The following is a 23,080-nucleotide window of genomic DNA, read 5'->3' as shown; positions in this document are numbered from 1 at the left end:
AAAAAAAAAAGTGTGAAAATGTCGTTCATACGGTCAGCTGGTGATATCATTGGATTTCTGTTATTGTCATTGGTTACGATTATTGAATCAATGTTCAAATCATTTATCCCCAAAAGGTATAAAATGAAAAGTGTCGCGGGTGATATTGCCCTTGTTACTGGTGGTGGCGGAGGACTTGGAAGGCTTCTTTCGCTAAGACTCGCTAATTTAGGTGCTACGGTCGTCGTCTGGGATATCAATGAAAATGGTAAATTATTTATTTAATACACTAATTAAATGAGCAGACATTTAATTATTTATTTATTTATTTGATTATTTATTTTTTTATTTAATTATTTATTTATTTGATGCCAATCGGAATCATACAACAATTAGTACATTCTTTAAATTATAAAATATTAATTATAAATTTTTAAATCTGAAAATTTTGGCTCGAAAATTATACACAAATAGATTTATTTAGCGATGCCTAGAGAAAATTAAAATGAAAAAAAAAAAAAAAATTAACGATGTTATTAATAATATTGCAATATATGTTTCTTATAGATTTATAGACTTTTATTTTTATTGAAGAAATAATTTTATACCCTTACGCAGAAAATTAAAAAAAATTTTTTTTATTAGTTTATTTACTTACTAAAATCAAAAAATTTTTAGATGTTTGCAAAATTCATTATCTAAAAATAAAAATTCATAGAATTTTATATAAAAGTAAATATTTTTATAGTCTAGATTACAAATATTTACTAATCCCACATGACTATTCTGTTTTTATCTATATTCTTACATATTTATAAATTTATATTTGATTTTACAGGTTTTTCTTATGATTAAAGTATACAAAATTAAACTTGACATACTTAACTTTATTTTAAATATTATTCATTGAGAAAAATAAAACAATATTTCTTAATTAAATAAATAAATTAAAAAAAAATCATAATAACAATCAACCATTAATTGTTTGACTTTAATCAATCAATTTATGAAGATCTTGACCTAAATAAAAAAAAAATTTTCCTTAAATTAATCATCTTCAAATTTTCCTGTAAGTCATAACAAAAGTAATCGACAGACAAGGTAATCTCAAAATAAAATTATATCACAATTAAGTCCAAAGAGCATGATAGCCAGCAATTCAAGTATACAATAATCTAATATAATTAATAGCATGCTTAAAAAAAAATGACAACTTGTCAATTTATAATTTTTCGCGACAGCAGCAACAATAACAAATAACTCTAAGACCATGTGTAATTCATTTTACACATGATCTAAGTGAATTGTATTTTAAACGATACCTACTTCTAGCATTTTCAGTATTTAACATTTTGTCTCGCGATTGCGAGAGTAGCATTTATGGTACACACGAGGTACTCTTGCATTGCTTACGATTGTTGTGCAAGAAAATTGAGTCTGTATATCTACATCATTTGACATACACACTCAAGATTATTACAAACAAAATATACAATAAAAATAGTTTTCAAAATACTAATCGGTAATTTATGAGAAAATAATGACGAGTCATAAATATAATGAAATAAAATAAATATCATTTAGTATAACTCTTAAGTAAATAATTAAATAAGCAGAATCATTAATTCAATTTAAGAAATACTATCAAGTATAAGTTACAGAGTTAATGCTGATATTTAATTTATATTATCCCTGAAAATATTCAATCCACGTTAAATGTCCAAATAAAAAATAACGTCATTGACCCACTCAAGAGCCGTTAACATCAATTGACATGACCTTTTTCAGATAAAGTTATTATTTTTTATATTAACATTTGATAATTTATTCAATTTTCCTAATGTAATAATTTATTGTTTGTAAACATATTTTTTTTAACTCTGTTAAAAAATGCGCGTAAAAAATTATTTTTAAATCATTAATTTTTTACTGTTTTTCTTTTATCAAGTTATAAGGAATTTTTTTTTTAAATTGCTAATTATAATTGCCTTACATTATTAAGAATCATAAACGTATAATTTAAAATTTTTTCTACCAAAAAAATATCCTGTTTGAATAATTAATTTGTAAAAACTATTTAATGATAAAATTAAAAAAAAAAAAACAATTAAAAGGACAAAAAAATTCAAAAGAATTTATTCTTAGAATTGTGCATCAGTGCATCTTATAATTTATAGTATCAGATTAGTAAAATATGGTGTTGATGAAAACAAAATAGGTTTTTCAAAATTACATAAATAACACATTTAATCTTTTTTATTAAAAAAAATATTGCGTATTTGTCAAGGACTAACAAGTAGATATATAATATATAATAGTTTCTTTATTTAGCTTTTTTAAGCTACAGCATACAAAAAAAATTTTTAAAAGATCTTAGATCTTTTATTACAGATCAGCACTTGATTTCTGTCTATAATTTTAAATTTTCCTTGCTCTTATTTCTTCTCTCAGTAATTTTTTAAATAATACTAGATTACTTGCATTTTTTGTCTCTATTTTTAACATATTGAATAATGAAAAACCATACATGTTTATTGTTTTTTGAGCACTCACAGTTCTTGTTCTTTGTACCACTAGTCTATTTTTGTATCTTGTATTATAATTATGTTCATTATCTACAACAATTCTATTTAAATAGTCTGGATGGGATGAATCTAAAAAGTTGATTAAAAAAACGGATTGTGTATATCGTTTAAAATAGTCTATTCAATTTTAGTAACATTATGTTAATATTTTAGTAATTGTATCAGTAATTATATAATAAATTATTTATTATAATTTATCATTCTAACAAAAAAATTTCTGGAGCTCATTATTTATTTTTATTCAAGTGAAAAAAAATAATGAGTTTACTGAAATTCTTTTGATAATATAATATCTTCTTTTCTTAGGTATGTGGGTGGCAGCAATTGAACATGCATCACTGGATAAAGTGATAGCCCGAGGACGTAACAGTTTGCGCTATGTTATGCTATAACTTATAATAATAATAATAATAATAATAATAATAATAATAATAATCCTGCATAACGAGTTTCCTGTAAAAAAAATCCCATACCGATTACGGTTTACGATGACACTCGCACTCTTCGCTCGCCCAATTTTCACAACGATACACTTGTCACTTTTTGACTCATCGATTATGTAATGAATACCATTTAATTATCGTAATTATTACTACTATTATTATTAGTACTAATAAATAAACAGAATTAAAACTGATCACTACTGTGAATATTGAAAATGAATTAGACAAGTATTAATTATTTTAGCGTAAATTTTTTATCACTTTAAGACTTTATACTCGAGTAGCAAAGAAGTAGCACGAAGAGAAGTCAAGGCTCTGGCGTGAATACCAGCCTACGTAAGTCTACGCGGTCAACGGTGAAAACTGGTTGATTGTTGTTTAAAAAAATTTATAAAAAATGACATAAATTAGTAAATTCAATAATTCCTAAAGAAACCACTCTATCGCCAGTAATTGCTTTACTTATTTGGAACAAAACTTTGAACTTTGTTACTAACGAAAGAGTTCTGGAATTTACCATTCAACGATCGGACTGACCATGTATTTAAATTATATACGTACATTAATAGCGCAATATAAAATGTTACTATTCATAATATATAAATTTTTTTGTGTAATCGAAAAAAATACGAGCAAGGATAAAACTTTCTAGTAACTACAACATACAAAACTGTTTAAGCAAGCTTCTTGAATAGTGAATATAATGAATTGCTAAAAATTTTTTTATTTATTCAGTAAAATATAAACTTATAAATGACATTAATGACTGAAAGGAAGGGAAGTAAATTTAAAAAATGAATTTCAAAGTCTAGGTACAGATTTCTTAATCACATTTATCAGGTTTTATAAAACCTGATAAATATATTTATAGCGCACTTGAATAAAATTATCAATGAAGCATAAAAAAAATGTATGATTTATATTTGTAAAATTTGAATTATTCTGAAAATTTTAATAACTTAATTGTTTATCAAGTGCTACCGAAAATATAAGAAAATTATTAGCAGATCTTCAAACACATTCGATGGCTTTTATAACACTTTATATTACCTCCAGATACCTATCTATGTCGTAACACACCTGACGCTAATTGTTACATCGCGAAATCCCGTTTCGTACCACGGATGAATTGTAATTTCCTCATCTCTTGCTAATTCGTCTAGAATACAACTCAGTGCTAAACACTTAATATTCTTCTTTATTTTAACTCACATTGTAATTAAACCATCAACATCAGCAACAACTATTACAAGTATAACTCTAATTAAGAAGACCGCTAATGGAAAAAAATTTTGTTTCAGGAATTGATGAAACAGTTAAATTAGTACGCGCTGCTGGTGGAACGTGCTATGGATACGTTTGTAATCTTTGTAATCGTGAGGACGTGTATAAAAAAGCTGAAATTCTTAAATCCGAAGTTGGACAGGTAAAAAATTACATTTAATTATAATTTATTATTATTATCATTGCTAGATATAAACTAACATATTAATATTAAGAATATATGTAGATAAGTATAAAAGAAGATTGACCCCACAAGGTCGGTCAATGGACTCTCTGTTCTTGTGAGAATTATAAAACGTGTTACATGTTTCTTAATCAAGGGTATATTAAATAGAACCATGTATTAAAATAGTATCTATTTTTTTTTTTTTTTTGGAGTAGATCCCGCGGTTGGATTTTATTTATTAGGCATAGACTCGTTCTGTGACAACCGAATGGAACAACCGCGGGACAAAATTACGAAAGTTTTTACGATACGATACTAAGTTACGCCATAACATTGCAACAAGTAAACTGATACATGGATAATACGAATAGAAGGCTTATTCTTATCTTTCTCATTGTCTGTTTGTTTATAATAATAATGCTGTTGTTTAAATTATAAATCAAATAAAAATATTTAAGAGATTTGATCAAATTCTATACTTTTATTCGCTATTATTTAAATCATTACTTATATTTTTAAAAAATTCACCAAGTGTTAACAAATAAAATTAAATTTTTTTTTTACTATTTTAAAAACTATCTATAATAATATTTGAATATTTTAGGTATCAATATTAATCAACAATGCTGGCATTGCTACGGGTAAAAAATTTATGGATACACCTGACGAACTTATCAGCAAGACTATGGAAGTAAATACTATGGCACATTTTTGGGTTAGTATAAACCAATATACATTTACTATTAATAAGTATTAAAATTAAGGTCACGTGGGATTACATAAACGAAAATATTTAGTATTAAATAATAATTAATAAAAAACGAATCCTCTTTCACTTGATGAAATAATGTACTTACCGAGCTGCGATTAGTTTGCTAAAGAATTCAAGGACCACCAGTTAAATGTCTGACTAGAGAATTCGCGGTGAGAGGGATTGGCTTGATTTCTTATATGTAAGTGAGCACGACATCTCGTTGCTATCAAGAGTTTGCGTTGGTCAGGTGTAGTATGTATACAAACCGGTCGACCTGTAGGCGAAGTATAAATCCGATCATTGCGACCACATTCGCAATGTCGACGGATTTTAAACGTTACGAAACACGAGATCCTCCAAATACAGTAACAGAATGACAGTGTTGAGTTGCCAATTATCTCCGATAAAAATAAAATAGAATTCAATTGCTTTTATGCATTTTATTTTAACTATTGTAGCAATTTATCAAAATTATAAACAGCGTTATTACTTTCAGACGGTTAAGGCGTTTCTTCCGGCAATGATGGAGAAAAATAAGGGACACATTGTCAGCATTGCTAGTCTTGCTGGTCACATTGGAGTTCCCAAGCTCGTTGATTATTGCGCTTCTAAATTCGCTGCTGTCGGATTTGACGAAGCTCTTAGAATGGAACTTGAGGTAATTGATCTTTATTTATTTTAATGTATTTTCACATCTTTGTTTATTTATTTATTTATTTATTTTTTTTTTTTTTCAGGCTGATGGGTACAACAAAATTTACACAACGGTAATTTGTCCGTATTTTATACGTTCAACGGGTATGTTTGAAGATGTAGTATCAAGGTATAATATTGAATTCAGGTATTAATTATTAAATTATTCTTCCGCAGGTGACTTGGAAATGTTTTAACACAAAATTACATATTTTCGATAATAAATTTTAATTAATTTTATTAACTATTCACCTATAATTAATTGACAGTAAATAAATTATTTCATATAGTAGAACATGTTATACAATACATAAAATCATATCAGTAAATGAAAAAAATTTATTGATTTAAGATATAATTTCATGTTTTTTTTTATTTTTATAATTATATAAATTATAATATATATAATATCTTATATGAAAATATGCAATAAGAAGAAAATTGATTTTTAGAAGAAATTATTTTAATACTAAACACATTTTATGTTTCACTAGTTACAAAGTAGTATAAATATATTTTTTAAAATTAATTTAAAGTATCTTCCAAATAAATTAATATGAATTTCTCTTACAATTTTTAAGTTGAAAAAATAAATAGTTGAATTAGTATTTTTACTAGTTTTATCCAAGTTGTGAAAATGATCAAATTTTGAAGAAATTATATTACATTATATATTTAATATTGAATTTTTGTTTAATTTAAAAATTTTTTTTTTATTCAATTTCTGTAAAAATTAATTTAAAAATCAATATTAAATATCCAATTAAATTATTACAGATTTCTGCTGCCCTTGAGCCCAAATGTGGTTGCCGATCGTGTCATAACTGCAATAAGATGTAACGAAAAATTCGCCATTCTACCAGGGTACTTTCAAGGTCTTCTTGCAGCTAAATGGTAAGTCATATAATAACGAATAAAAATTAATAACTCTCATCGCAGCGTATCTCATCAATGCAATCTATATAATCTTGTAAAATACTTACAATTCTCATATAGAATATTGAAAAGTTAATTTAAACGTATTGAATGTAATATTTAATATATTATATTGGCTTATAACTAACTACGTTATAAAACTAAACGTATAGATCGCGTGAGTAGAAACCGCGGATCAATCGACGGGCAACTCTGTTATTACATACTCCTTTACAGCAGATAATAATTCCCGGTTGAGGCTTTCCCTCATAGCTGCAGTACCTGTACCGATCACACGTTAAATTTACTTAGAAATAAAAATGGAATAAAAAAAAAACACTTGTATCTTTCTTTTCCTGTTTAACGTAATGTCGATAAGTTTATTTGCTGCTTTAAAATCATTAATGACTAAAACTTTAATAATACTTTGATTTATTTCTTCATTACAGGATATTTCCATGGAGTTGCGTAGCGATGTTTCTGCGTGGGCTAGTAAGAGACGCGTCACCAGAACACGATCAACCAAAGAAAGCAACAGATAATAACCACCAGGAGTTTGAACCATCGAAAGATCCAAACGGTGTACTTCATCAGCAGCTTGCAAGACGTGTATCAAGTTCTGAGAGAAAACCATAACATTACCTCAACTATTACTACTACTTCCACTTCTTATAAATAAATATTTACTAAGTAGAATTATTTTCTACAATTATACGAGGTCTAAATAAGTGACACTTGTATTTTACTTGTTCACAGCGAAAGTTACGTGAATAATATGGTTGTGATGATAAAAATGACGGGTCCAATGTCTTTTTAAATACTTAAAATTAAACAAAAAAAAATAATTATAAATAGTTAATAAATAAAAAAAAAAATATTTATTAATTAATGAAATATTCATTTTTAAGAATGGTAAAAATATATATAATTAAAAGTACACTTAATTATACATGTTTTGAGTTTTTTACATCCATTATAAACTTGTCAGCAATTGCCTTAGGATAAATTTTTTTTTTTTTTTTTTCATGTAATCAATGTAAATTTTTATGCAAATAGTTAAAAGTAATTTTTTGTCTTACCATTAGTTATTTATAGTTATTGTACATATTTAATATGTGGGATAAATATGAATAATTGTGAATTTAAAAATTTAATTATTATAAGTGCCGCTACTTGCCACTTGGTATTTAATGATACTGAATTGGTGATAATTTTGCCTTATACTTAATAATGTATAACATTATTTATTTATTTTTAAAATTCAATTTCATTAACTATTATTACTAGTACGATTATTTTAATGAGAAAATAATTATCTACGAATGAAAATTATGCAGCGTTAGTATGTGCTGAGAGATATAAAAAATAATTATCAACGGCCTTTGGATTCTTGTTTCTCTAATTGGAATAATGTTTAGAAATAAAACAAAAAAAAAACTTACATTCACAAAACTTAGCAATAACTTATAAATATAAACAAAATATTTTCTACTTCCGTTTGAAATGTGCTATAATTGAGTAAAACTATCAAATAGGTGAAAGCATGGCATGTACAATAGAATATAAAGAAAAAAAATTTATAGATCAATATTTCTTTAAGATAGCAAAAAAAAATTTCATTCATTAAAATGAATTGATTTACTTAATTACAGTTATTGTAATAATATTATAATTTACTATACTTTACTATAATTACCAATGTACAGAAAACAAAAAGAATAAAAAATAGCGAAATTGCATAAAGAAATCTCAATGTAAAATGAAATTGCATCACTAACTGTCATATAATGTAGTTATTAAATTAAATATTTCTCTGTAATGTAATAATATTGTACTATTATATACTAAGCAGATGTTCTAATGCGTATTGTATATATGTATATAATATATACATACACATGACAAATAGGCCAAGTGCCGCGAGATTACGTGTTGGCGTTAACGGCAATACCGATAGCGGCATCGTCAACGCAAATACGTGTTGTGTATCAACCCACTCGGTATCAGAGAATATCTGAGAATACACAGAATAGTGTGTAGGCAATACAAGTGGTTTTGGTTTACTATATTCTACAATACTTATACTCACTTACTATTTTTTACATTATTACAACCGTACAAAGTGCATATATATATATATACATCCTTACTTTTAAAATTTTTTATGTATATTATTACACTAACTGTAATACAAGCAGTAATTTAATGCTCATCAAGGTGTGTAGGAGCGTGACGTATTTTAAAAAGGATAACACACTAAGAGAGTGACTGCCGCTTTTGTTGGGAAAAACTACCAGACGATACTTCTCTCGCGATCTATCATACCGCTCATTGCTTTTATTCCAGCACAGTCTCTGCAGCATGTAACACTACAATTTAATTACAAAAACCATTAATTTAAATTAATAAAATAGTGAATTAAAATTTTTTATTTTACGCTTCAGTAAAAAAATTTTTTATTTTTTAAATTTTAAAGTAACCCGAGTGAAGACTATAAATTATAAATTATAAATTATTTGTTCATTATCATTTAAATTTCAAATAGTGAAATTAGTGTGTTAGTAACACATGACATCTTTATAAGTTTTTTCTTCGCTCGATTACTTCATCGTCCGGTTATTGTATAAAAAAAAATCAAAGTTAAACTGTGTTGTAATATTATGATCATTGATGAATAAGTTATTTATTTAGGAGTTACTGGTGGTATTACTAATTGTAAGTGATAGTTTTCATTAATGTGTGGTCAAAGAAAATTATTATTATTATCTTTTATTGATAAGTGATATTGATAGTTTGTAAATATGTTACATCACTGATTACTATCAGTCAAGATAAACAGATAAGATTGTTACGATGATACACACCTGTGTTCATTTAAACTGTTAATTATTGTTATTATAAAATATAAATTATAACTTTAAAAGGTCAAAGAAAAGAAGAAACATAAAATGCGATCGATTTGGGGTAATAAAAAATAATAATGGTCATTAAAAGGAAAATCAATAGCGTTTTAATGAGAAAGTGAGACGAAGGCGTGTCATGGAGATCAAAAGTCAAATAATCTCGTTTTTATTGATAGTAATTAACAATAATCATCGAGCGATAAATGCTGCCGGTTTTCCTGAAGAATCGTTGCTCTATCGTTGCGCGATACAAACATCCTGCAAGACATGCCTTGAGAGTAGTTCTTCCTGTGCGTGGTGTAGCGAATGGGTGAGCGGATTTGCTTTGTTTTTAATTCTATTAATTATTTATCTGTACACAGACAAAAAATTTATTTGAATCAAGTAAATAATTATAAAAAATTCCATCTTCTTAATTTAAGTAGAAAATTTCTTAAACTAAGAATTTTTTCTTGGTTTAAGTAAATTTTACTTAATTTAAGATTTTTTCGTCTTGATTCAAGGTAATAATTATTTTCTTGGTTTAAGAATTTTTTTCTCGTTTTAAGTTAATTTTTTTTTCAGTGTAGTAATAAAAAATAATTATTTATAGTCATATTCAAATTCTACTATCGGAAAATTGAGATGCAGCAGCGCGGAACGTTTAGAAGCATTTGGCTGCCCGAAAAACGCGATTCATCATGCATCAATGGGATCTGTTAATTCAATAAAAGATGATGATTTTCAAGATGTGGTTGTACCTGACCAAGTACCAATTCAATTGAAACCACAGAGATTACACATAAAACTACGCCCACATAACACAGAATCTGTTTATCTTAAATACAGGCCTGCAAAGTATATTTTTAGACTACTCGGTTATTTAGATTAAAAAGAGTTAGATCTAAATGAATTTATTTATGTTTTAATATCAATTTAGAAACTATCCGCTGGATTTATATTATTTAATGGACTTGACGTGGTCAATGAACGACGACAAAGACACATTGGTGAGTCTCGGGTGGAAAATGGCTCATACTCTAGGTAGCTACACCAGTAATTTCCGTTTAGGATTCGGAAGTTACGCTGATAAGCCATTGATGCCGTATGTATTCCCTGGTCATGAAGATAATCCGTGTAAAGGTGAACACAAAGTTTGCGCTCCAGTATATTCATTCAAACATCACATGCCGCTTAGTGAAGATGTACTTCGTTTTATTCAACAGGTTGGCTGAAAATTAAATAGTAATCAATTGACATCATTCATTTATGTTAAAATATATTATCACTTTATATTAAATCAGCTATTCATAAAAAAAATTTTTTTACATTGTGTGATACTTAAAAAAGCGTTCAAAGAAGAAATCATTAAAATTTGTAGCATTTTATCTTAATAAAAAATTAATAAATATTTCATTATTTTAAAACTAGTAACCTTGCAGTCACTGTGTGACTGCCGGGACTTGAGAACTATAAATAAATAAAATTTTGCTTTATTAAATAATGACTTTTGTTAAATTGCACTGTACTTTCTTAACTATTGACGTTTTTAAAGATATAAGCTCATCCCGATGTTACACTTATCAAGAGTTTTCATTTGAGTACCCACATGCATTTTGATATATTTTTCATATATAAATATATTTTTCATATATAAATATCTATAATATATATAAATATATGAAAAATTGATGTGGGTACTCAAATGAAAGGTCTCGATGAGTGTAACATCGGGATGAGCTTATATCTTTAAAAACGTCAATAATTAAGAAATGACCTTGTATTTTGTTCACGATTGACATTTTTAAAGATATAAGCTCATCCCGATGTTACACTCATCGAGACCTTTCATTTGAGTACCCACATCAATTTTTCATATCTATATATATATAGATATATATATATATATATATATATATATATATCAAAATGCATGTGGGTACTCAAATGAAAGCTCTTGATAAGTGTAACATCGAGATGAGCTTACATCTTTAAAAATGTCAATAATTCACAAGATACAAGGTCATTCCTTAATTATGTATCTAGAGATAGAGTACTTTCGAATGCAGCCTAAATACTTATCATAATAAATTGATTATCGGTGAGAATGATATGAAACCTTGATAAGGCACAACTTCAGGTCAAGACCTTTCTAACGATACCAAATTTAACCATAAAAACCCATTTTATCATATAAATACACTGGCCACAAAATTTTTCTTATTCTCTTAATAATATAGATTGAAAATTAGAAATACATTTTTTAATTAAATTTAATAAATTTTTATAAAATTCATCGCGTAAAATTATAATTAAAAATCTATAAATATATATGATTACTTCACAAGTGTGAACGATAGTTAAAAATAGATTATTTAATATGGTATGACCTAAATAAAATTTATTATTATATATTATGAATAATTTAATAGGTGAACTCTAGTCATGTAACGGGAAACGTAGACAATCTGGAAGGTGGTTTAGATGGTGTTGTACAAGCCATAGTGTGCAATGAACAGGTAGGATGGGCACGACAGGCGCGAAAATTGATGCTAATTGCCACTGATGGATTGATGCACTTTGCTGGCGAGGGTAAACTCGGCGGAGTAGTAAATCGGAACGATTTCTCATGTCATCTTAATTCTAACGGTGAATATACCAAGTCCAAGATATTCGATTACCCCTCGCTGGCTGAAATTTCGCGTCTTCTAAAACAGCGGAAGGTTAATTTAATCTTCGCCGTCGCTGAGGATCGAAGATTTGAGTACGAGCAAATTGCGGCTTTGCTGGAAGAAAAAGCCCGCGTCGCCACTTTGGCTGCCAACAGCTCCAACATTTTAGAAATTATAAAGCAATCTTATCGTGACATTGTTACGAAAGTTGTTTTGCGCGATAATTCAACGGATTTAATCGACGTTAAGTATTACTCAAAATGTGGGAGTTCCGATAAACCGGAAATTATGACATCCGAGTGTAGTGGGATACAAGAAGGTCAAGTTTATGATTTTAAAATAGAGTTATCTTTAGCTGATTGTCCAACCAATGAAAGTCTTTGGGTAAGATTTTATTTCTTCTTTCTTATGTCTTTTTTTTTACAAAAATTAATTTAGCATATTATTATTATTATTATTTATTTAAGTGCTTTTATAAAATACACATCTTTGATATACTGTCGATTGGTCGTTAGATAAATAAGTAACAACAATAAATACATTTGATGAGAAAACGATAAAATTTTACAAAGATTTTACAAATTTATCAAAGAAGTTAAAACATAAAAAATATAAAGTTATATAAAAAAAAAAAAAAAAAAATTTAGCATATATTTGATAATTTTAAGAATTTTATAACAAATAAATTATGACAAAAAAAATTTTTTTTTTTCAAATTGACGTAGAAATTTTCAAAAATTAAAAATGCAATTTTTTAAAATAATTTTTTGGAACAAATTTTTTGATTATTTATTTATTTATTTGTAAAGAAACGCCCTCGGCAATTTACAACAATATATTACATTTTCATGTGTAGAATGTTTAGTAATTTTTATGCACAATAAATAGCATCTGTAAAGAGAAGATAGATTTAAGATCTTTTCGTTAAATAATATTAAAAAATTTTCAAGACTACTAACTTTAATGTCATTTTTTTTTAATTATAAATTATTTATTAAATTAATTAATTATAATTTTTTTTAGAAACAAACTATAATAATAGATGATGCACTTGCTTCAGAAGCTTCTAAGACATTGATAGAAGTTGAATTGCAATGTGGATGTGATTGTGAAAAAACATCACCTCGATGTAATAATGGAATTGATGAATGCGGAATTTGTAAATGTCATAATGGATGGTCTGGTTTGTAAATTAATTTTAATATTTAAATAATATATTTTTATTAAACTAACAATTTATAATAATTAAATTAAAAAAATTTATATAAAAAATAATTGGTCTTTACTATGAATAATTTTTATTAATTCAAAAATTGTTTAAAGTCTGTCGGCTTTAATTTAATCTGTTAAAAATTTTTTTTAATTTATTAAGTATTTGATTTTAAAGTAATTAATTTAAATATTTATAGGAGAAACGTGTGACTGTGATGAGAGTAGATGGACATTAAACCACTTACAATGTATAAAGCCCGGTGATTTAAATGAAGTTTGCTCAAACCGCGGTGAATGTACTTGTGGTTCATGTAACTGTGATCCAGGATATAATGGGAAGTACTGTGAGTGCTCACCTTGCGATAAGGTAATTCAAAAAAAAATATTTTGCAAATTCACCGGTGATATAATTATCATCTTATTATGCTGAATAAATATTAAATGTTATTTACGAAAGAGTACATCGAGGTGATATTATGATAAGAAGAAATTTTATAATGTTTCTGTCTTTAGTAAACATGAATATATTTTATTGAAGTTTTTTTGTTAAACCTAGATTTTATTTGCAGACTAATGGAATCGAGTGTGGTGGAAGAGGAAGGTGTGACTGTGGTGTTTGCACTTGTTTAGATGGATGGGAAGGAGATGTGTGTGAATGCCCGACAGGCAATGAACTTTGCATAGCACCTGGAAGCAATGATGTTTGTGCTAATCACGGATTTTGTGATTGTGGACAATGTCGGTCAGTTTTATAAATTTTAAATATTTTTATAGGAAATTATAAATTTTTTTTTATTTTGTAATAAATTAATTACAGTAAAAAAAATGCTTCTCAAAATTTATGAAAATTAAATTAGGAGATATTTGATGATTTTTAGATTTTTTTTAAGATATAAATTATTGCAAAAAAAAATTAGAAACGAAAATTGATTTGTAGAAATTTAACAACATTAAAAATACAATTTCTGAAAAATATTATTTTATTTTTTTAATTCATTATCAAATTAATACTTGTAAGCGGAAAGGGATATAAAAGGCCATTCAGGCCATACATTATATGAAATAAACTACTACTACTACAATTTCTAAAAAATAATTTTTCAGAACAAATTTGTTTATAAAAAATGATCAAGTGACTGCTTACTTTAAGAGCGATTTATAGTTGATTTTCAAACGTGTTTTTCTCATGTATGTGATAAAATTTCGAAAAAAAAAAACGCTTCGCTCTTCGATAGATAATTAAATTATCTATCGAAGAGCGAAGCGCTTTTTTGGAAAATTTTCATTTATTTATGTATAAAATGCATTTTAAGATTCCATTTGTTGTACAAGTATGACAGAGATACTTTCGTTTGTCCAATAGAGGGCGAGAGAGAGAAAAAATGTAAACCCTTCTTAATGTCATAAAAATTTCTACCAATAATTTTTTTTAATTTTCACATGTGGAATTTAAAAAAAATTTTTTTCATAATAATTTTATTACTATAAAAATTTTTTAAAATTTCTAATGTCTGTCAATTTTAGTGTCATAAATATAAGGTACTAAATGTTTCTGTTTAGATGTAATGTAACTGCCCCAGGAGATGGTTTATTATACCGTGGAATTTATTGCGAATCATCAGCTAGCATTGGAGGAAGTGGTCTTTGTATTTTGTACGAGTCGTGCGTCAATGTGACAGTTGAAACGCCAGAAAAGACTGATGAGTACTGTCATAGGAACGGTACTTCTAAATACGAAATAGAAAGAGTTCACGAAGTTGATACTTCTAGCGACCATTATTGTATTGTTAGAACTGTTCGAGATTCTACTATTTGTACTATTCCATACGCTTACAAATTCACGGAAGACAACAGAGTTCTTCTTATTATCGGCGATAAGGTGATTAAATTTTACACTTAAAAAAAAAAAAATATTTTATAAATTAGAGAAAATAATTTTTTATTTGATTAAATCATTTTTTTGCGATTAAGTTAAAATAATTTATTGAATATTCTTTCTACAGTTTTGTCAAACTCCATTACCAGCAGCTGTATTTCCTGGGGTGGTATTTTTCGCAGTTGTCGTGATGGGAATAATTGCCTTGATAATTTGGAAGTAAGAATTTTTTTAACATATTAATAATATTGTTACACAACAATAATTATTAATTTTTAATAATTTATTGGTTGATATTTTTTTTAGATGTTGGACCGCAATAAAAGACAAAAGAGAATACGCTAAGTTTGAACTCGAACGTCAAAAGACAGTTTATGCATTAACACAAAATCCTATTTACCGGCCAGCGACTACTGAATTTAGAGTTCCTGATTCTTATAAAGAAGATTAGGAATAATTAATTAATATATCTTAAATCCAAAGCTCTTATCTGTATTTTATTAATAAGTAAATATTTTTTTGTTAAAAAACTTGAGTTGCGAAACTGAAATTTACATGTAATTAATGTAACTGAAGCGAAATTAAAAAAAAAAAGCAAAAGAAATATTTTATAAGCAGTTTTCCGGTTTTTCTTACAGCGCGTTCAATAAATACAATTTTTTTTTTTAGATTTTTGTAACAATTAAATTATTATGAAAAAAATATAATAAAAAAAAACTCCACATGTAAAAATTAAAAAAAAAATTTCAAGTGCGAATTTATAAAAACATTTTTATCATAGTTTATTCGTTATAAAAATTAAAAAGTTTGGAAAATCCAAAAGTGCACGTCTCATAACGCTCAATCATTTTTTAAGAAAAAAATTAATTGTATAATTAATTAAAAAAAAAAAATTATAATTAAGTAATTTCTTAGAGAGTATTTTTTATTTTTTTTTTTTTTAAATATCGGCGCCCTTTTTTTTTGTCATATGCGCACGCAGTCTAAAAAAGTTTGGAAAATCCAAAAGTGCACGTCTCATAACGCTCAATCATTTTTTAAGAAAAAAATTAATTGTATAATTAATTAAAAAAAAAAAATTATAATTAAGTAATTTCTTACAGAGTATTTTTTATTTTTTTTTTTTTAAATATCGGCGCCCTTTTTTTTTGTCATATGCGCACGCAGTCTAAAAAAATCTAGCTTGATCAAGTGGCGCCAAAGTTTTCACGTGACAAATAAGAAAAGTTCGTTTGGCTTTGTACGGTTGTATCCGTGAATTTTAATAAAAATTCAATTTAAAAAAAAAATACATAAGCTAGGCCACTGATATGAAATACGGACCCAGTTCATCGAATTCTTAAACTAATAAAAAAGGTCCGGTCTTGAAATATCAATTTGTTCGGGAGTAATCGTTGGTACATCCAAAATGGGGTGACATCCGGACGTCCACGTAAAATTTTTTTCAAAACGTTTTTTTTTTTCAAAATAGCAACATGAAATGATTTTAGAAAGTAAAAGATGGTTTAATTTAAGTGTTTTTCGGTGTACATCTACTTATATTATTGAATAAGTGTAATATGGTTGTGATAGAGGCATTTAAAGATCACAAAATTGCTTGATCTTGACGAGTCGAGTATAAAGCACAACCTCACGCGCTTCGCGCTATGAGGCGTGCAAAAATCTAGCTTGATCAAGTGGCGCCAAAGTTTTCACGTGACAAATAAGAAAAGTTCGTTTGGCTTTGTACGGTTGTATCCGTGAATTTTAATAAAAATTCAATTTAAAAAAAAAATACATAAGCTAGGCCACTGATATGAAATACGGACCCAGTTAATCGAATTCTTAAACTAATAAAAAAGGTCCGGTCTTGAAATATCAATTTGTTCGGGAGTAATCGTTGGTACATCCAAAATGGGGTGACATCCGGACGTCCACGTAAAATTTTTTTCAAAACGTTTTTTTTTTTTCAAAATAGCAACATGAAATGATTTTAGAAAGTAAAAGATGGTTTAATTTAAGTGTTTTTCGGTGTACATCTACTTATATTATTGAATAAGTGTAATGTGGTTGTGATAGAGGCATTTAAAGATCACAAAATTGCTTGATCTTGACGAGTCGAGTATAAAGCACAACCTCACGCGCTTCGCGCTATGAGGCGTGCAAAAAGTTTATGAAAATTAATTTAGCAGATAATTGATAATTTTAAGAATCTTTATAACAAATAAATAATGTCAAAAAAATTTTTTTTTTTTTAAATTGACATTTAGAAATTTTTAAAAATTAAAAATGCAATTTGTTATAAATAATTTTTTGGAACAAATTTATTTGCTGAAAAAAATTAAATAATTGTCAAGTAACAGCTAAATTTAATGTCATCAAAAGTTTTCAGATATCCTGATTGTAATACTCATCATCTTTAGAGCATGTTCAAATGCTATCACAACATTATTAGATAATAAATAAAAAAATTCTATTATATCACGCGCATTACATCATATGTTCCAGAACTACGAAGCAACACCATCTGTTGATCGGCTAGTCCAAGCTAGATGTCAAAAATAATAGTCGAAAATCGTCGTAACCCCATCACACACAAGTAGTAGACACACAAGTAGTAGACACATAAGTGTCTTGGGTACGTTTGGATTTTTTTAATCAGTAAAAAAAATTAACGGAGTTGTAAATATTGTATAAGATATAACACCTATTGAGCGTATCAATATCATCATTAATAAATAGTGATAATCGTTCGATTATCACGTGACCTTGTGGACGACCTCTGACTTCAAATTGTCCCAACGTGTAGTTGATTGTTAATCACAATCATCACCAAATAATTGTCTCAATTAATATAAATCTTACACTTAATATTAAACAGTGGGGTTTTGTGATAATTTACAATAAATTTTATTTAAAAACACTGAGATAATAAATTAAAGAAAATAAAATTTGAAAAACGACTTTAAAATGTTGCTACGAACGACTGCTCAACTCCGTAATGATTTGGCTCGTGTCACCCTACGTAATTCTATTCGTACAAATGTCGTCAGATGTTTAACCACACGATGTCTTCACAGAAGATCACTCCAAAGGTATTATTATTATCATCGGGATAATTCAATTATTTTGACGTCTTTTGTTTCAATCAATAGTTCAATAATTCATACCTAGTTAGGAACAAATAAGGTTAAACTTAAATTAGATTAGATTTATCAATAACTATTATTATATTGATTAAATTTAGGTATCAAGGATCAGGTGGAAAATTTTCAGTTGAACCATGGAGACAACAATTTAGGTACTATGCTGATTATCCAGATCATATTAAAGTAGCTCTGCCTGCATTATCACCAACTATGGAAACAGGAACTATTATTAGTTGGCAAAAAAAAGAAGGTAGTAATTATTTATTTAAATAATTATCAGCACAAAGTTTTATTTTATTCGTTCGATTACCGTAAAATTTTCAGGCTGATTAAATTATAGATTAATAAAATACTTATACTGAGAAAAAAAAATACTTTTACTCAATTAACAATTTCTTGGTTCAAGAAATTCGGTGAGATCAAATATTCTATTATCATTAATTATTAATTTCTGAAGAGAAGAGCATCAATATTTATCTTTGGATAATAGATAATAGATAAACAAGAGAATAGCTTTATTTAAATTAAGTAAAAATTATTTCAATCAATTTAACAAGTTCTTGCCCTAAGAATATATATTCTTGAATTTTCAAGAACATAAATTCTTGTATCAAGAAAATTTTCTTAATAAAAGTATTTTTTTTTCTCAGTGTACTCCAAAATAAATAAAAAATTAAATACAATTTATCAAAAATAAATATCTAATGACTAACGGCACGTTTATTCCAGGTGACAAATTAAACGAGGGTGATCTGTTAGCTGAAATAGAAACCGACAAAGCAACCATGGGCTTTGAGACACCAGAAGAAGGTTATTTAGCAAAAATAATCCAACCCGCAGGAGCTAAAAACATTGGAATCGGTTCCCTTGTGTGTATAATTGTGTCTGACGAGGGAAGTGTAGCAGCATTTAAAGATTTCAAAGATGACGGATCAGCAGCTCCAGCTCCTAAGGCTGCTCCTGCAGCTGCAGCACCTCCTCCACCTCCACCACCAAAAGCTACTCCTAAAGCAGCCGCACCACCACCTCCGTCAATTCCTACTACTGCTGGAGACAGAGTTTTTGCGAGTCCTTTGGCTAAGAGGTTAGCTGCCGAACAAGGATTGAGTTTCCAGGTATTTTTTTATTTTAAAAATATTCCTCTATGTATTTTTATCAATGGACGTGTATCATTGATTGTTAATTACTTTTAGGGATTGAGAGGCACAGGATTGTTCGGGTCAATAACAGCTAAAGATTTAGGAGGAGCAGGGCCTGCAATGTCTGCTGGTACAGCTCACGCCGGTGGTATGGACATTCCAGTATCGAATGTCCGAGGTGTAATTGCCAAGCGTTTACTCGAAAGTAAACAGACAATTCCTCATTATTACCTGACAATCGACGTGAAGATGGACGCAGCTTTAAAAATGCGCGAACAATTCAATCGTATGATGGAAAAAGAAAATGTCAGGGTTAGCGTTAATGATATTATTATCAAAGCTATGGCTATGGCGTGTAAAAAAGTACCAGAAGGTAACAGTGCTTGGCTTGGAAATGTTATCCGACAGTAAGTATTTATTTATTTATTTATAACTTATAAAAAATTTTGATAATCTGCACTGAGAAAAAAAAGTACTACTCTTGAGAAAATTTTTTTGTCACAAGAATATATATTCTTGATAATTTTCAAGAATATATTTTCTTGTCTCAAGAATTGATCGAATTATTTTTTGTTTAATTCAAATGAACCTATTCGTTTGTTAATCTATCAAAATTAATGCCAATATTTTATTATCATCATAGATATTGATATTCTTTTGTCAAAAACCAAAATTTATGTTAAACGATTCTTGAGCCAAGAAGTTTTTTTCTGGACAAAAATTTTTTTTCTCAGTGTGATGGTGAATTAATGATTTAATTTAATTATTTGTTTATTAGATACGACAATGTAGACGTAAGTGTAGCTGTGAGTACAGAATCAGGCTTAATAACTCCAATAGTATTTGGTGCTGATTGGAAAGGTATAGCGCAAATAAGTAAAGATGTTAAAGCTCTTGCTGCCAAAGCGAGAGAAGGTAAACTCCAGCCACAAGAATTTCAAGGTGGTACGATAACAGTGTCTAATTTAGGAATGTTTGGTATTAAACAATTTTCGGCGATTGTTAATCCACCGCAGTCGATTATTCTCGCAATAGGAACCACTGAAAACAGACTTATACCTGCTGACAATGAAAGAGGGTAAAGAGGAATTTTATTCTCTATTTATTTTTATTTTTTTTATCACAAGTGCGATTAATATTAAATATTTTATTTTCTAGCTACAACTCTGCGCAATTTATGTCAGTAACTGCAAGTTGTGATCACAGAACAGTCGACGGTGCTGTTGGTGCCCAATGGCTCTCAGCGTTCAGAAGTCTCATGGAAAACCCAATGACCATGTTATTGTAATAGCCATAATGATTAATGATAATTAAAACTTAAAAAATAGTTGAAGCACACATGAGGATAAGCTACAATCAAGTATTCTCAAGTCCAGGATGATACTCACTTTGGGAAAGATTTTATTTAAAGAAAGCAAATTTTCGATACGTTCTTTTTTAATTCATTTATTGTCGTATTGATATGACATTTTTGAAGCGGTATCATCTTCAGTACGGATTAGTTCAAATTTTAGGAATGGAAACAGATAAAGTTCACAGAGTGAATTAATCAAATTTATTATTATTATTTTTTCTTTTTTAGTGTTTGTAAAATATTAAAATGACTTTGTTGCAAAGTCTGTTATATGACTCTATCGACAAACATTATTTATATAGATCGTTATTGCTACTGTCATTTAATTAAAGGTTCTCAAATGATATATTCATTGGTTCGCCTTTGTGTACATACAATTTCGCTGAAATATATACATATTATAAATTATTTAAAACAGTATACAAATATAATATGTGACTAAGGCCATCAAAATATCAGATAATGTAAAAACAAAAACAAAATAAATTATAATTAGTTAAAAATATTCATTTTTTCAGTGTATAAATTTGATCTTTATATCGGAGAAAGATAAATTATAATTATTATTTTTTTTTGTTGGTAAACAAATTTATTGTTGATAGAAAAAAATCTTGAGATTTATTTTTTGAAGTATAATTTTATTAATGACATTAAAGTTAGCAGTCAATTCACAATTTTTTAATTTTATTGAACAAAAAAATTTGTTTCAGAAATTATTTTAAAAAACTGTATTTTTAATTTCTACATGTCAATTTTTTTTTTCTAAAGTTATTTTGGAGTAATTTATTTCTTAAAAATATTCTAAAAATTATCAAATATCTGCTACTTGAATTTTCATTTTTATTCCTATTTATTTCTTATTTAAAATGTCAATATTTAATTGATTTTACAAGAAAATAAATAAATAAATTAAGATTTACTTTCTATAAAAAAAAAATAATTTAAATATGCGTGGTAAAATTTACTTGCTGCGCCCTCTGACGAAATAATAAAGCGCTAAAATAATAAATAATAAAAAATATCGGAGCTACACACTGTGCTGGTCGGGAGCACAGATACTGTCCAATTATTTTGTTGTTAAATAATAGATAAATAATTTATAAAAAAATGATTATCTCACGGGGTGTTAGGTTATTAAAAAATTTGTCATCTGTATCAAAACAGCGTACACCGATAAATAAAATGCAAATTAGAAACTCTGGTGGCGAGTAAGTACTAATTATATAATGTAATTTATTTACACATGACAGGTTAAGAACATCATATTTACGATAATAATATGAATACTTTCTGAATAACTGAATAAATAATTTCAATAGGTGTTTTTATCGCCAAGTGCCAGACGCGTCAAAAGCTGAAATGATTGCCGCTCATACTGTTGGTGGAGTAATGTGGTGGTGGATTCTGTGGCACTTATGGCACGATTGGGGACACATTGTCGTAAGTACAATTATAAATGAATTTTTTAATCTTTATTACACCGAAATAAAATATTTAAAGATACTAAAATATGATAATAAATATTTAAAATGTCATTGACAGGGTGAATTTCCTTATCCAGAGCCATTAGAATGGACTGATCAAGAACTGGGAATCCCACCGGATGATTATGATTGAGAATAATCGCTTTACTGTTTATAATTATTTATTAGATTGCTGTATTTAGAACGATAAATATACTGTAAGAAGAATAACTACATTAATAATAACAGTAATTATAATAATAATAACAATATTGATATTGGATCACAAATTTAATCTTCAATCAATACAAAAGTGTTCATTTTGTATAAAAATTTTTTGCTCTTTTTAAAATTGTCATTCCATTCAATCATACTCTAAGAAAAAAAAATACTTTTATTAAGAAAATTTTCTTGATACAAAAATTCATGTTCTTGAAAATTTTCAAGAATATATATATATATTATTAGCTCAAGAATTTGTTAAATTGATTGAAATAATTTTTACTTAATTTAAATAAAGCTATTCTCTTGTTTA

General features: G+C 27.3%; 4 protein-coding genes across 5 annotated transcripts; all 4 read left to right on the top strand.

Moving 5' to 3' along the window:
- The first annotated feature begins 18 nt into the window (after positions 1 to 18).
- Positions 19 to 8,300, top strand: LOC123261801 (epidermal retinol dehydrogenase 2-like). Of its 2 annotated transcripts, none has more exons than XM_044723625.1 (7): positions 19 to 247; positions 4,309 to 4,433; positions 5,062 to 5,172; positions 5,708 to 5,869; positions 5,949 to 6,034; positions 6,682 to 6,798; positions 7,269 to 8,300. In XM_044723625.1, exons 1-7 carry the CDS (start codon positions 19 to 21, stop codon positions 7,453 to 7,455), a joined length of 1,017 nt encoding a protein of 338 aa, XP_044579560.1. In that variant the 3' UTR covers positions 7,456 to 8,300. The 2 variants fall into 2 exon arrangements, with proteins under 2 accessions (XP_044579560.1, XP_044579551.1); XM_044723616.1 differs by having other exon boundaries at positions 5,949 to 6,052.
- Positions 8,301 to 9,297: 997 nt separating this feature from the next.
- Positions 9,298 to 16,129, top strand: LOC123261746 (integrin beta-nu). The gene is made up of 10 exons (XM_044723524.1): positions 9,298 to 10,032; positions 10,315 to 10,559; positions 10,642 to 10,927; positions 12,134 to 12,757; positions 13,397 to 13,556; positions 13,783 to 13,952; positions 14,155 to 14,327; positions 15,146 to 15,464; positions 15,589 to 15,680; positions 15,768 to 16,129. Exons 1-10 carry the CDS (start codon positions 9,859 to 9,861, stop codon positions 15,910 to 15,912), a joined length of 2,388 nt encoding a protein of 795 aa, XP_044579459.1. The 5' UTR covers positions 9,298 to 9,858; the 3' UTR covers positions 15,913 to 16,129.
- A 1,889-nt stretch (positions 16,130 to 18,018) lies between these two features.
- Positions 18,019 to 21,044, top strand: LOC123261709 (dihydrolipoyllysine-residue acetyltransferase component of pyruvate dehydrogenase complex, mitochondrial). The gene is made up of 6 exons (XM_044723486.1): positions 18,019 to 18,535; positions 18,688 to 18,839; positions 19,319 to 19,704; positions 19,783 to 20,135; positions 20,507 to 20,806; positions 20,887 to 21,044. The coding sequence occupies exons 1-6, from the start codon at positions 18,411 to 18,413 to the stop codon at positions 21,014 to 21,016; spliced, it is 1,446 nt and encodes a 481-aa protein (XP_044579421.1). The 5' UTR covers positions 18,019 to 18,410; the 3' UTR covers positions 21,017 to 21,044.
- Positions 21,045 to 22,092: 1,048 nt separating this feature from the next.
- On the top strand, positions 22,093 to 22,809 carry LOC123261718 (NADH dehydrogenase [ubiquinone] 1 beta subcomplex subunit 2, mitochondrial-like). The gene is made up of 3 exons (XM_044723496.1): positions 22,093 to 22,290; positions 22,402 to 22,522; positions 22,625 to 22,809. The coding sequence occupies exons 1-3, from the start codon at positions 22,190 to 22,192 to the stop codon at positions 22,697 to 22,699; spliced, it is 297 nt and encodes a 98-aa protein (XP_044579431.1). The 5' UTR covers positions 22,093 to 22,189; the 3' UTR covers positions 22,700 to 22,809.
- The last annotated feature ends 271 nt before the right edge of the window (positions 22,810 to 23,080 follow it).

The sequence above is a fragment of the Cotesia glomerata genome, linkage group LG1 (assembly GCF_020080835.1).
Source record: "Cotesia glomerata isolate CgM1 linkage group LG1, MPM_Cglom_v2.3, whole genome shotgun sequence".
Classification (NCBI taxonomy): Eukaryota; Metazoa; Arthropoda; class Insecta; order Hymenoptera; family Braconidae; genus Cotesia; species Cotesia glomerata.
Note: the sequence above shows the minus strand (reverse complement) of the source record. Positions and strands in the feature narration are given on the sequence as shown.

Coding starts and splice junctions, on each gene's coding strand:
- LOC123261801 (XM_044723616.1), top strand. CDS start 19: ATGTCGTTCATACGGTCAGCTGGTGATATCATTGGATTTCTGTTATTG. Junction 5,173..5,707: donor ATACTATGGCACATTTTTGG/GTTAGTATAAAC, acceptor TATTACTTTCAG/ACGGTTAAGGCGTTTCTTCC. Junction 6,053..6,681: donor AGGTATAATATTGAATTCAG/GTATTAATTATT, acceptor AAATTATTACAG/ATTTCTGCTGCCCTTGAGCC.
- LOC123261746 (XM_044723524.1), top strand. CDS start 9,859: ATGGAGATCAAAAGTCAAATAATCTCGTTTTTATTGATAGTAATTAAC. Junction 13,557..13,782: donor ATGTCATAATGGATGGTCTG/GTTTGTAAATTA, acceptor AAATATTTATAG/GAGAAACGTGTGACTGTGAT. Junction 13,953..14,154: donor AGTGCTCACCTTGCGATAAG/GTAATTCAAAAA, acceptor TTTTATTTGCAG/ACTAATGGAATCGAGTGTGG.
- LOC123261709 (XM_044723486.1), top strand. CDS start 18,411: ATGTTGCTACGAACGACTGCTCAACTCCGTAATGATTTGGCTCGTGTC. Junction 20,136..20,506: donor CTTGGAAATGTTATCCGACA/GTAAGTATTTAT, acceptor TTTGTTTATTAG/ATACGACAATGTAGACGTAA. Junction 20,807..20,886: donor CCTGCTGACAATGAAAGAGG/GTAAAGAGGAAT, acceptor TTTATTTTCTAG/CTACAACTCTGCGCAATTTA.
- LOC123261718 (XM_044723496.1), top strand. CDS start 22,190: ATGATTATCTCACGGGGTGTTAGGTTATTAAAAAATTTGTCATCTGTA. Junction 22,291..22,401: donor ATTAGAAACTCTGGTGGCGA/GTAAGTACTAAT, acceptor TAATTTCAATAG/GTGTTTTTATCGCCAAGTGC. Junction 22,523..22,624: donor ACGATTGGGGACACATTGTC/GTAAGTACAATT, acceptor TGTCATTGACAG/GGTGAATTTCCTTATCCAGA.